This window comes from Meles meles, chromosome 12 (assembly GCF_922984935.1).
Source record: "Meles meles chromosome 12, mMelMel3.1 paternal haplotype, whole genome shotgun sequence".
Taxonomy (NCBI): domain Eukaryota; kingdom Metazoa; phylum Chordata; class Mammalia; order Carnivora; family Mustelidae; genus Meles; species Meles meles.
The window spans coordinates 14,490,655-14,504,763 of record NC_060077.1 but is presented as its reverse complement, the minus strand read 5'-3'; the positions used below and the strand labels follow the sequence as shown (position 1 = coordinate 14,504,763).

The following is a 14,109-nucleotide window of genomic DNA, read 5'->3' as shown; positions in this document are numbered from 1 at the left end:
CATCCCCCACCAGTGTGGGACATTTGTCACAATTGATAAACCTGTATTGGTACATCATTATCACTCAAAACCCATGTTTGCATTAGGACTCACTCCTTGTGTTGTATGTTCTCTGAGTTTTGACAAACATACAACAACGTGTACCCACCATTCTTGTATCATACAGAATAGTTCCACTTCCCTAAAAGTCCCTGTCCTCCAACTGTTCTTCCCTCATTAATTTTTTTTAAAGATTTTATTTATTTATTAGATCACAAGAAGGCAGAGAGGCAGGCAGAGAGAGAGAGAGTAGGAAGCAGGCTCCCTGCTGAGCAGAGAGCCTGATGCGGGGCTCAATCCCAGGACCCTGGGATCATGACCTGAGTGAAAGGCAGAGGCTTTAACCCACTGAGCCACCCAGGTGCCCCCCTCATTAATTTTTTAATCTATATAATGAACCAGCTTTCATGCCATCCACCTCTGTTTTCCCCACTTTCAATTTTAGTGGAAAATTTTAGTTATATTATTATTTGTGTCCATTGTCAAGGTTTTTATATTCTAATCGATAATGATAAGTGCCCCAATCTCAAAAATACTCATTCAGTATTCACCGGGGTATCTCCATTGATAAACTTATCTTTGATTATTGGCATCAAGCAATTCTTTTAAGACCGTGTGGATATCTAAGCCTCTGAGCTTATGTTACAGAATGTCCATTAACTTTATACTCAAAGGACAGTTTTGCTGGGTATAAAATTCTGTGTTACGACTGCAGATGATGCTTCACTGTTTTCTGAAATTGAGTTGTTGTGGAGAATTCTGAATCTCCTCAAATCACCTCCCTGGTGCCCTATTTATGTGGTTCTTTCTTTATCCTTAAAGATCAGTAACTTTTTTAAAGGTGTATTATTTATTTAGGAGAGATAGCATGTGCTGGCAGGAAGGAGGGGCAGAGGGAGAGAGAGAAAGAGAGAGAATCTTAAGCAGGCTCCACTCTGAGTGCAGAGCCTTATGTGGGGCTCAACCTTGTGATCCCGAGATCAGAATGGGAGCCAAAACCATGAGTTAAGCACTTAACTGGCTTCACCACCCAGGCATCCCAAGATCAATAACCTTTTAAGGATGTCTTGGTGTTAATCACGCCATCAAGTTTTCCTGGGCCACAGAATGGCAGTTCATTTTTTGGTTTGTTGGTTGGTTGGTTGGTTGGTTTTTAAAAGATTTTTATTTATTTGACAGAGAGAGACACAGTGAGAGAGGGAACACAAGCAGGGGGAGTGGGAGAGGGAGAAGCAAACTTCCTGCCAAGCAAGGAGCCTGATGCAGGGCTCCATCCCAGGACCCTGGGATCATGACCTGAGCTGAAGGCAGATGCTTAACAACTGAGCCACCCAGGCGCCCCATGGTAGTTCATTTGTACCATCAATTTTGTTTTTGTTTTTTAATTTCAGGGGATTTTTCCATTATATATTTGAATACTCTCCCCCTGTTCCATTATTGTATTTTCTTCACCAATTATGTATGTGTTTGATTTTCTTTTCCCTCCCATGTCTGTCATTGTTGTCTTATTGGTCTTCTCCACTTAATCTCGTGCGATCTCTTGCAGCCAACCCTCAACACCTCTGGTCATTCATGCTCTGCTTTGCCATTTTTTCATTGCTTATAATACGGTTTTTAAAGAATAGGTGATATATTCATCTTTCTTTCTCATTTTCTCGTGAACTCTGTTAACTTACCTTTCAGCCTTCATCTCTTTCTGCTGTCAAATAATTTCTTTTTAAAATTTCAGTGTCTCGTCTCTTATACCCACCTGCCCCTACCAGTTCTTAAGTGAGTCTATCTGTAGTTTCTCTGGGTCTATGACTTGTTTTTTTTTTTTTTAACATTTTATTTATTTGTTTGACACAGAGAGATCACAAGTAGGCAGAGAGGCAGGCAGAGGGAGAGAAAGGGAAGCAGGCTCCCCACCGAGCAGAGAGCCCGATGCGGGGCTCAATCCCAGGACTCTGGGATCATGACCTGAGCTGAAAGCAGAGGCTTAACCCACTGAGCCACCCAGGTGCCCCAATGACTTGTTTGGGGTTTTTTTGAAGTCTTTCTGTATTCCTCATGCTGTGTTCTTCATCTGCCCTCCATGCTGGCCATAATGCATAGGACCCATGCGAGTTCCTTTGGGATTATTACTCTTTAGCTGCCTTCTAAACAGCAGCCTATGAAAATGTGGGGAGTGGTCCGGAGTAGTCTGCAGCTCCATTATGGGCTGACTTACTATCCGGAAGGCTCTCTCCTCTCCCCGAGAGGTTATTTATCCTCCGCCTAGGGATTCTGTCTCTCTCAGGTTTCAGGGTTCATACATCATGATGGTTCTCGGCAAAGCTCTTTACATCACTGGCTGGCTGTGTTCTGATCAGCCCCTCGCTGCCCCCTTTCTCTCCCCACCCTCACTGTATTCCCAGCACCTCCCTTAAGGGAAAGCAAGTTTCTGTTATAGAAATGGCATGTGGGTGTGATTTCCCATCAGCTCCCACCCCATTTCCATTCCACAGTGTAAAATCACATCTCTGCGTGTACCCGGCTGTTTACAGCAGCTCTCATCCCATCAGCCCCTAATTGGACATTACCCAAATGCCCATCAACAATGGAGGGGTTGAGTCGATTACAGTACATCCACCCAGTGAAATACTAGACAGCAGTGAGGATAAACAGTCTACAGTCACATGCAATAATTTGGATGAATCCCGTGAACATGATGTCAAGTCAAAAGAAGCCAGAATCAAAAGAGCACAAACAGTATGCTTCCATACAAAATTGCTCAAAGACAGTTGGGTGATGGCAATCCATTGGCTTCGGTCTCTCTTAAAGTACGAAATAGGCAAATGGTGGGACAGTGGTTGTCCATAGTTGAGGAGACGTCACTAGAAGAGGACACACGGGGGACTTCTGGGGCTGTTAATTTCCCGTTTCTTGATCCTTGCAGGTCCTACAGATACGTCTTCAGTGAAGATATATCTGTACTTAGGATACGTGCCCTCCTTTGTGTATATGTAATACTTCAACTCAGAATTTTTCTTTGGACAAACCAAAGACAGGGGGATGCCTCTCCCCACCTGGGGTGGTATCCACAGCCCAGGTTCCTCATTCCAGCAGGAGGATCATGGCCATGACTTTCAGGAAGTGATACTTACTTGGGGGCAGTGTAGGGAGGAGGTCCACATAAGCTCTCAGCCTGTTGCTTTCTTCAGTTCTGCCTTCGTGGTGTCTGTGGTTTGGGGGTGTAGCAGTTTCCTTGCTTCATCAGCTGCAGTGACTTCCCTGTGTCTGTCGTTGGTGTTTTCGAGGGAGGGCCGTAGAACGGAAATGATCCTGAACTCCGCCATCTTCAACAGGAAGTTGGGTTGGATTCCTGAACCCACTGGCATGGGTGTCGTCGTAAAGAAACAGGCCTGAATCTCTTAGCTAAGGAAAATGCTGGTACTTGTTGAGACCCCTTTGGAGTGATCGCCTTGAAAGACAAGCGGCCAGGACTCAGATCAATAGCCATCCCCCGTGTTCTGCTCCTCTCGGTGGAAATGCCTGATGTTTATGGTTTACAGTCAAGCTTTGTCTGAGGAGGGCATCTCTTCTCCCCTAGAAGGAGAACACTCCTGGAAGCAAGTGACAGCCTCTCGTCACCCTGCTCCTGCCGTACCCCGGACACTGAACTTCATGGGTGCTCCGCTGCAGGGAACGGCCATGTCTCAGCCTTGAGCAGCATCCTCTCCCAGGGCCAGTGGCTGCAGGGTGGCCTCGGTGTGTTCACACCAGCCCAAACCCAGGATGCAGCACAACAGCATAGGAGGCCCACCGGGGGGAGGTCACCACGATGGCGTGGCATGTCGGTGCCTCAGGGCCTTTGCTTGGATTGTACTGTTCCTTCTCCTGGAGCACAGCCTCCTTGCCTCTGCTCTTCCAGGGGTTCCAGGAGGCCCCGCTCACGTCCCTTTGAAGCTCCACCTTCCCTCAAGCCTTTCCTTGGTCCCCTCTGTACTGACAAAACGCCACCCCTGGCTGGTCCACTTTTCTCATCTCAGTGACACTGGTAACCCTGGAAAGCAAGTGGTGTCATCCCCGTTTGCTGCACGGCGAGAGCCAGGTGCAGCAGGCCCAGCCACGTGTCCTGGGAGGCACACGGCTCACAAAGGCTTTGTTAGGTTTTGAAATCTGATTCTGGAGTGGAGCTCCCCCGTGACGTCCCGTCACATGTGGTCACTCATGGAGCTCTGGTTCCTCCCTCCTCGTCTTAGTCACCATGGACTGAGCTCTAACTGTGCAGCATTCTGTTCTTTCCTTCTGTCTGTCTGTCTGCTACCGTTACAGCTTTCTGGTGACTCGTGGGCAGAAACACCGTCTCTCGACCTGTGACAGATGGAGCTGCGTCCTAAGCGGGGGTCTGCGTCTCCTGGCCACCATGGGGCCGGCACCCTTGGCTTTACCCTCGCTTTTCATGGACACTTGGTCAGACTTGTGTGCAGGCGAGCGTGGGCAGGTCATGTTCCTGGGGGCCGTTAAGACAGCGGAGGGCAGATTACTGAGACTCCTAGAGTTTCTCTGGAACTTTTAGGGATTGCATCTGACTTCTTTGTCATTGAGTCACTGAGGTGGTGATGGGACTTGGCCCAGGTCCCAGCGTTTCTCCTGCGTAGCAGAGGAGAACTCCTGAGGCCCCTCAGACGTAGATGTGCCTGCTAACCTGTCGTGCAGGGCGTGCTGCTTGACCCGGGGCACTGGCTTCCTCTTCTGTGACAGGCCTCTGGGACCTTCCCAGCAGGGTGACCTTGGGGCTTCAGTGAGGTCCATGCGGAAAAGCTTCAGAGACACGACCCTCATGGAACCTCGTCCTTCCATGTGTCTCCCAAGCCTCTTCCACAAGTCTTCCGTGTGTCTCCCACTTCTCCCAAGCCTGTGGTTCTCTCTTCTTTGTGACAGGACATTCCCCAAGCCCGGCGCCTGCCCGACCCTCTCTGGCCAGTGGGAAGTTCACCCCCATGGCAACTTGGATATCTTGCCGCCTGGCCAATCCTGGTGTCTCGTGGGAGGAGGCAACGTGGTAGGGACTCTGGGCCATCTCCTCCGCTCTGCTTCTAGCCAGGCTTGGGTGTCAGCCTGTGGGCCTCGGGCAGGCGGGTCTCAGAGCCGGGATGGGGCAGCCTGCATCCCCCGCTTTCTCCCGGGGCCCGAACCCATGCCCTCTCAGCTGTGGGCTGGACCCACCTGCCTTGAGGGAAGGTTAGTGATGGTCTCTTGGCACTTGAGCGTGGCCTCTGGAGAGTTCAGCCCCTCCTCTTTATGGAGAATTCAGGGGTTTGGGGTATCCAGAGAAGACACAAGACCAAGAGGGGCAGTAACAACAAGGGTTTGGTGGCATTTGAATAGCTCGCTAGTGAGGGAGAGTCCCTCCCAGCAAGGGGCCTTCGGTGATGTGTGACCACCACCCAGAAGGGGAGTGAGAGTCACATGGGGGCTCGCATGAGTAGTGACATCACTCAGAAGCCTGATGGGCGGCTTGGGGTCACAGAACTCCCTCGTTTGGAGTCTTTTATTATCCCAGGGTTTGTCTCAGCTGTGGCTAGCCAATGTGGAGTGCAGGTTCATGGGTGATGTAAAGTAGACGAACACTAATTAGCTAATAAGTTGTTTACTTGAGGAGGCGCAGTCACTTGAGCATCTAACTTTTGATTTGGGCTCAGGTCATGATCTTGGGGTTGTGAGATTGAGCTCCATGTGGGGCTCCCTGCTTGGTGAGGCATCTGCTGGAGGTTCTCTGTCTCCCTCCCCCTCTGCCCCCCTCCCCACTCACGTATAAATAAATCAATAGATCTTTTAAAAAATTTTTAAAAAGATGTTTATTTGGACTGTATTTACAGCAACTGGATGTGTGAGAGCTGGAGTTTGGTGCTGGGGCATCAGGCTAACAGTCCTACCTGCTGTGCCGACGTGAATAACACGGGAGTCACTTGAGGCTAGTAACATGGCCCATCTCTGGCTTATGCATATAGTATATCCCCCAGTCCTCCGTCACTTTCCCTGGCTGGCTTATTAAAGAATTTCTTTCAGCCCTATGTGGCCATTGTCCCAGAGTTCTGGTACGTTCTTCTCCCTCAATCTCGTTAGATAGCTGGGATGCTTTAGTGCCAGAGTGATGCCCAGACCTCAAACAGAAGGTGCCCTGGGGACGCCACCTGCCTGGGCGGACCCTCGCTCTGACCGCTTAGCCAGTGTCACCATGAATCTTCACTGACTGCTGTCCCCAGCGTGGTCCTTCTAAAATGCTTTCCTAATTCTGCCACTGCCTGTCTCGGGAGACTTCACTCACCTTCCAGTTAGCAGCATGGAGCCTCTCCGGGGGTAACCATGTATATTTAATCGCAAAGCCCCCACCATCCGGGGGATGGATTATGCTGGGTAATTCCATTTTCCAGATCACCGAGAGTATGTCTCCTTCGAGCCTTGCTTGTCTGTTTTTAAATGTGATTGCTTTCAGTGCAAATCTTCGTCCAATATATTCTTTGTCATCTTAAATAGAAGCTTCTGTGAGTACATTGTATTTCCTCAAGGGCCATATTGAGATACGGTTCACGCTCTCTGCAGCCCACCCACTGACCTTGTGTCTTCTACCCCCAAGACCAAGCCCAGTGTCACCAGCGGAGCAGGCATTACAGACAGCTGTTGGATTGAGCTGAAGCTCCCCTTCAGATCACCTCTCTTGGAGAAGTCAGGGTCTTCTGCCCAGAAGCAGTGGTGCCCCTCTGTGCCCGGTGACATGCCTGGGACTGATTGTCCCAGCACCAAAGGGTCCCGGGCTGCTGGTGTTTAATTTCTCACGTGGGATTTTTATACTTTTGTCGGTCCTCCCTTCCTTCCTGGGGCCAGCTGCGGTCACTGCAGCTGCCTCCAGCAACACCAAAGCCCCAGGGGCCTGCTGCTGCAGCTTGCTGGAATGGCGTAGAAACGAGTGCCGTGCTCTTTCCTCTTAAGGGATAGGATACCCTCCCAGTCCTCTCTTTCCCTGTGGCTGATCAGGGTTCACATGGCTTCTACGAGATCACGGAGCTAGCAGGGACAATTAAGGCTGGGGATGTGAGGGGACTTGTTCAAGGTCGCGCCATGGGTTCTTGGCGGAGTCGAGACCAGGCCCTTCCTCTGTGCTGTTGTGCCCACCGGCCTCTCAGGAAGTGACTCTCCTGCCCTCTCTCTCTCTGTGTCTCTCAGGGGTCCTCAGTGAATTTTGTCATGGTAATTTAAGGAACCTCGCCTAGAAGTCCCCACACGCATTTCCCCATCGACGGGAAGGCTCGGACTCCAAGATGATTATAAAGGAATATCGGATTCCTCTGCCCATGACCGTGGAGGAGTACCGCATCGCCCAGCTGTACATGATCCAGGTGGGTCGTGGGGCCGGGGCAGGCCACGCGGGGCACACAGATGGCTCTCAGCACGCTTGGGGGGCAGGAGGCGGTGGGGGGCATCGCGGTCTTGACAGCACAGTGTCTGCCCGGTAGGCTCCTGGCAGACGTGTGAACTGCATGGTTCTGGCTTCCCGGCACGACGCTGGGGGCCGAGCGGAGCGCTGGGGATGTCCGTGGCATTGGGAGGTCTCGCCAAGGTCTCATTCACAGCGCTGACGGCACTAACACTCTGCGTCTAATACCTGACCTCTCACCGACGCAGATACCATCTGTGTGTTTGGTAGGCGCGAGCGGCTATAATGAGCAGCACACACTGGGGACGTTTATTTCTCTGAAGGCTGGAAGTCCAAGGTGAAGGTGCTGACAGACGGGTGTCTGGTGCGGGCCCTCCTCTGGCTTGCCTGGACGGCACCTTCTCACTGTGTTCTCGATGGAGGAAGGGGCGAGGGAGCCCTCTGGGGTCGCTTCTGTGAGAGCGCCGGTCCCGCTCTGGGGCTCCATCCTTGTGACCTCTTCATCTCCCAAAGCTTGACCTAGTGCCATGACATGGGAGGTTGGGGGCTTCAACGTGTGCATTTGGAGGGGACACAGAAATTCAGTCCATTTGACAGACAGGAAGGTGGGAGCCAAGGAAGGTAAACGACTTGCCTGGGAGCACCTGGCCTATTTTCCGGTTCCCTAGGCTGCCTGCAAGACAGCAGTATCTGCTGTGTGGCTGATTTAAAGACACAGATGAGTCTGACGATGACCGATTCCTGTGAGAAGCCAGAGAATACCATGCATCTCCCCTCCATCGGCCACCGGTCTGCCCTCCCGCCCAGACGTTGGGGGCCTCCCTGCTCAGAGCCTGGCTAACCCGGAACACAGAGTGGGAAGACCGGAGATCGGGTTGCTCGTGGCCAAGATGTGACCACACTCCTATTAGCTGGGGTCCTGCCCCTCAGTGGAGGTCCCCCTCCCAGCTGCCTTGCCAGCATCGTGCTCATCCTCAGTACCCCCTTGGCCCGGCTGGGTAGCTTTCCTCCCAGTGGGGAGTCTGATTACAAGCCTGCTCTCACCTGGGACTGCTCTTCCGGGCGTATGGATGGCTCTGCGCAGCCCCTAGACCATGGTGTCACATGGGGCCCTTGGTGCAGGGAGAGCCCCAGCCGGCAGGGCTCTACCTCCACCCCTGGAACTGCTTGGTGGGTGCTCACCCATCGGCCTGGGTCTAGTGAGTTAGTAATGAGCTCCCTACAGAGCCCAGTCCCCCAGTCCCTTCTGGAAGGAGCCCTATGAAGCTACCAGAGTTTGAACACCACCCCCCACCACCCAGCACGGGAAGCTTGACTAAGAGGAGAGCAGAAAGTGAGCCAGCCTCTCTGGGGGGCTGTTGGCTCCGAGCGCCTCAGAAGTGCCACTCAGTTTCCTCTTGAACCACTCACCCTGATGATTATTCCTGGAGAGTGGGGAGAAGAGAAGGGACTTACCTCGGCCCCCTAGCTCTGAGCTCTCTGGAAATCGCTCAGCTTATTCAAGGACACTCTTCATCCTGTGGCTCCCCAAGTCGCACCCAAGCCAGGGTGCCCAGACCATGGCAGGCTTCCCCCGAGCTCCACCGTGCCTGCCATGCCCTTGGGGGGGCATACAGATCCAGGGACTCACTTTTAACTCCTAGGATATCCCACGGCTTTTTGGAGCACATGGTCACCTCTGACTGGGCTCCCCAGAAGCACCGGCCATTTTCACCCCCTTTTTCCAGGGTATTTTTTTCTTTTCAAAATGTCTATCCTTATGCTTCCAATTAATGTTCAATATCCCATAGTTTCCTACATGATCACTCCTATGGCCCGGGGCTGCCTGTGTGTGTTTGCTCATCTGAGCCCCACTGACACTTGTCTGTCACTCAGGGCCACCTCCCTCGGCTCCTGCTTTGTCACCGTCTTACCTCCCGCTGGCCCCCGAGCTCCCGGGGGCTCCATCCACCATGGGGGTGATGGATGAGTGTATTATTCCACTGTGTGACAGTTTCACGGGTGCAAACACGCGTCCAAGCTCACCAGCTGTATTTGTACATGTATGTGGTTGGTTGTGTGCCCATCGTATCTCAGTAAAGCTGTTAAAACACTGAGTCGAATGCACACTGTTCTGGGCCCAGCCAAGGCTGAGGGCCAAGTTACGGAGAAGAATGGAAAGGGTTTGCCGCTCTCCAAGGGGTGCGTGCATGTGCGGCTCCCCGAATGTAGGCCGGGAGACAGCGTGGACGTTCGCTGGGCCTCGGGCCAGCGCCCCCGGAGCGCCTCTGCTGTGCGCTCCGCCTCACGCGGTGGACAGGCCTCCCGGGAGAGCAGCTGTGTTTCTGCAGAAAGAAGAGCGAGTGTATTTCCTTTGCTCTCGACCCCGCTTACCAGCTGGGGTGGCAGCCAGCCACGGGACTGCCTTCTGAACCCGCTGTCTCCTCCACGGGGCCGTGAGCCAGGTGGGGCGAGCTCGCATGTCGAACTGCTTCGCGCCGTGCCTGACCGACGCTCGATATACATGCTGCTCAAGACAACAGCAACCAAAAAAAAAAAAAAAAAAGAAAGAAAAGAAAGAAATTGGTCTGGCTGAGAGCCTTCCATCACCTGTAGAGGTGGATGAAGTGACTGGAGGTGGCTTGGCCAGAACCCTGGACAGCTCTGAGACGGGTGCCCTCAGTGGGGCTGGGGGCATTCTTGCTCTTTGAGTCCTTCATCCCCACCCCTCATAGGGTCCCTACTTTTTCTGCGCCAGGCCCTCGGTGGCTCAGGACCCTCCCCTGCAGCCCCCAGATCCCACAGGATCAGCCTGTGTGGGAAAGGGTCATGGGCCAGCCCCCTGCTCCCCTCACGTGTGTGCCCCTGGGGAGCTGGGCTTGTCTCTCCCCCCTTCCGCAGTCTCCCTGGGAGGCTCCACGGCACAGCTTGTGGGAATGGTTGGCAAGGCAGGGGTTGCTTCTGGTGTGGGCGGAGAAGGTCAGCACGGTTCGAGGAGGGCTTACTCCCATGTGGCATGACCGAGAGCCTTAGTCGCGCAGGGGACGGGGCACCCCCGGAAGCTATTGCCAGAGGGGATCTGAGGGTCAGCACTTTGGGGCGTTAGCTCTATGGCTTGGGGAGGGGCCGGGCTGGGAAGGCACCAGTGATAGTTGAAACCAGGATCCGCTTGTTCGTTCAGCTCCTCTTTACTGTGGGGGCAAACACAGTGCCCTGCAGTGAGTACAGACGCTCTCCCAGTCTGGGTCCCCAGGCTATGCCACTGCTAACTGTGGCCCCTGTGCCCCCGGATGGCCCTTGGCATCCGTCCCCCGTGAGTGACCATAAGCACTTTCTCAGCCGCTTGACTCGTGTCCCCAGAATACATGTCCATCCAGAACCTTAGGCTGTAACCTTGTTTAGAAGCAGGGTCTTTGCAGATGTAGTTAAGGACCTTGAGATGAGATCATCTGGGGTGGAGAGTGGGCCCTAAATCCAACGGCTGTTGTCCCCATAGGAAGAAGGGAAGACAGGGAAAGACCCGGCAAAGGTCATGTGACGGTGGAGGCAGAGAGAGAGCAGAGTGATGTGGCCACAAGCCCAAGAATGCTGAGAGCCCCTGGAATCTGGGGGAGGCAAAGCAGGATCCTCCCCTCGAGCCTCGGGAGGGAGCTTCTGGGATGGACAGGCCGGCTTTCTTGGGCGAGGAGTCTGAGGACAACTGAGGCTCAGGTCACCCGAATGGGCAGAGGCTTCTGTGTAGCCCACGGAGGCCCGTGGGACCCTCCCCACCCCTGCTCCCTGTCCCCCATCTCTTCTCTGTTGGCTCCCCGGCAGGTCAGGCACCCCCCCCCCCGCAGCCCTTGGAGACTCCAGGCACCCCTAGCTCCTCTGACCTGCATGTCCCCTTCTCACTGAGCCACCCTGAACCCCAGATATGTTTGTTTCCTGGGGCCACCGTAATAAAGTATCCCAGACTGGAGGGCTTAAAGCCACAGAAATGTGCTCACTAACAGTTCCCAAGGCCAGAAGTCCAAAATCAAGGTGTTCAGTGGGGCCGTGCTGCTCCCGCTGAAGACTCTAGGGGGGGATCCTATGCTGCCTCTTCCAGCCTCTGGGGGCTGCTGGCTTCCTTGGCTTGCAACTGCATCCCTCCCATCGGCGCTTCCGTCCTCACTTCTTCTAAGGACATGGTAGGACGTGGATTGGACGTAGGACCATAGATCGGATGTTGAATTCTGGAAACTGACACCAGAGAGAAGTGACTCCTCCAGGACAAGAGGGAGCCCCTTCAGCTCTGTTAGCCCGTGCCTTCCCACCTGCACCCTGGACGGCAGTGTACTGCACTTTCTCAAGGGGCTGCTGCAGTCACGAAAGGAGAAAGTACGTGCGAAGAAAGCACGTGGCACAACCAGAAGGAAGAAAGCTACCGCGAGAGGCAGGAGCTTCCAAAGTGTCGGGGGCACAGTCGCTGCTTTCATGACAGAATCTGGGCCACATTCCAGGGGCTCCGTCCCTACAGACTCTGTCTGTGACCTCCACAGGGGTCTTTCCTGCTTTTTTTTTTTTTTTTTTCTGATGGGGACTCAGCTGCTCTGGGCCACGGACATAGAGCAAGTCTTTGTGCCCAGGAGTGAGGCCGTGCTTTCAGGAGTCCCTGTGTGTGTGCGCGTGGCGAGTACACTTACAAGTGTGTGTGTGTGTGCGTGCGTGCGCGTGCACACACATGCACCTGCTGTTCAGGAAGCTGACCGAAGATGGCCTCGGCGATGCCGTCACGTCACTATGGAAACAGATGCTGGGCTTAAAGTCACCAGTACCTTGACCACGAGGCTTCCTGCCTAAGCAGAAACCTGAGCTTTCGGGCACTCGGAAGAACATCTGGGGCAGAGAGACACTCGGAGGTGACCCGGGCATCGTGCCTCCCAGGCAGTAGCACCGAGGCCCCTTCCCGCATTCCCTGTTTGAGCTCTGTGAGACCCTAGTGAGTACCGACGCGGGACTGGTTTCCTGGTGTTTGTTTTGTTTTATACCAGCCGGATGGAGGTGTAAGTGGCGCCCCACACAATTCACACATTTAAAGTGTGCAGTTCAGGGGCTAGACTCACAGCTGCCAAACCATCACCACGACTTCAGAACACTGTCATCACCCCAAGGAGAAGTCACCCTCCATCCCCCCACCCCACCCCCTGGCAGCCAAGAGTCTGCTTTCTGCCTCTGTGGACTGGCCCATTCTGGGGATTTCTTTCCTGCGGGAATGCACGTGAGGTGGCCTTTTTACACGTTCTTACACGTGTTCTTAATGGGCTTCTTACACGTGGTTTTCAAGGCTCATCCATGTCGTGGCAGGTGGCCATGCGTCCCTCCTTTTATGGCTGAATCCTCATCCCTTGTGTGGGTACAACTCGTTCTCTGGTTCTTCAGATCACGGGCGTTTGGGTTGTTCCCACTGTTCGGCTCCTGTGAATAGAGCTGCCATGGACATTCACATACAGGTTTCCGTGTGCACATGGTTTCCTTTTCCTGGGTGTACACCTAGCGCTGGCATTGCTGGGTCCTCTGGCAATTCTGCGTGGAGCTTTTCTGAAGAACCACCCAACTCTTTAACGCAGCAGCTGCACTGTTGCACGTCCCCATGAGCCGTGCCGGGCTGTTCCAGTTTCTCCACATCCGCGCCAGCACTTGGCATTGTCTGCCTTTTCAGCTGTCTTGCCAGCTCTGGACTGGTAGCTTGTTGTAGTGTTGATTCGCCTTTCCCTGGGGACGAGTGATGTTGAACCTCTTTTCGGGTCCTTGTCGCCCATTTATATATATACTTTGGAGAAATGTCTGTTCGAGTCCTTCAGTATTTGAATTGGGTTGTTTCTTTGTTGTTGAATTGTAGTAGTTCTTAATATTTTAGAGTCATTATTATCACATACTACCAGATACTCACACAAATTTTATCCCATTCCGTGAGTTCTCCTTGTCCCTCTCTCCGTACCATCCTTTGATGCACAAAAAGTTTAAAACTTTTTATGATGTCCAACGTATCTGTTTTCTCTTTGGTCGCTCATACCTTGGGTACCATATTTTAAAAAGCCATTGTCAAATCCAAGGTCATGAAGATTTACTGCTATGTTTTCTTCTAGAAGTTGTAGAGTTTAAGCTCTTACATTTAGGTCTTTGATCCATTCTGGGTCCGTCTCTATGTGTGAAGTGAGGGAGGGGTCCAACCTCACTGTTTTGCATGTGGATAGACTGGGACGTGTTGAAAAGACTCCTTCCCCACACTGGATGATCTCAGCGCTCTGGTTGGAAAATCAGGGTATACAGTATATAGATATGGGGGTTTGTTTCTAGACTCTCGACCCTTTGGATCTATCCTATGCCAATACTACATTGTTTTGATCGCTGTACTTTTGTAGCAAGATGTCACGTAGGATAGTGTAATTGCTCCAACTATCCCTTGTTTTGTTTTCAAGATTGTTTTGGCTCTTTGAGTTCCTGCACGAATCCTTCCTGATTTTAGGATCAGTTTTTCCATTTTTACCAAAAAAGGCCCCTAGGAATTTTGGCAGGGATGGCACCGGATCTGTAGATAGCTTTGAATGTTGGGGATTTGGGGAATATCGATATCTTCGCACTATTAAATCTTTCAGCGCATGAACTTGGATGTCTTTCCATTTATTTAGGTCCTGATTTTCTTTTAGGGACGTTTTATAGGTCTAGCA

The 14,109-nt window shown here is 52.6% G+C and overlaps 1 protein-coding gene across 13 annotated transcripts in view; it reads left to right on the top strand.

Annotated features, from left to right (window-relative positions):
- PITPNM2 (phosphatidylinositol transfer protein membrane associated 2) overlaps positions 1-14,109 on the top strand; it is a 133,486-nt gene that overhangs the window by 93,472 nt on the left and 25,905 nt on the right. For all 13 annotated transcript variants that reach the window (XR_006821037.1, XM_046024893.1, XM_046024888.1 and 10 more), the window contains one exon: positions 7,228-7,400. Coding sequence is in view for 12 of the 13 variants with exons in the window: in XM_046024893.1 (XP_045880849.1) it covers positions 7,323-7,400 (78 nt within the window). In the remaining variant the exon portion in view is untranslated. The remainder of the gene's footprint in view (positions 1-7,227; positions 7,401-14,109) is intronic.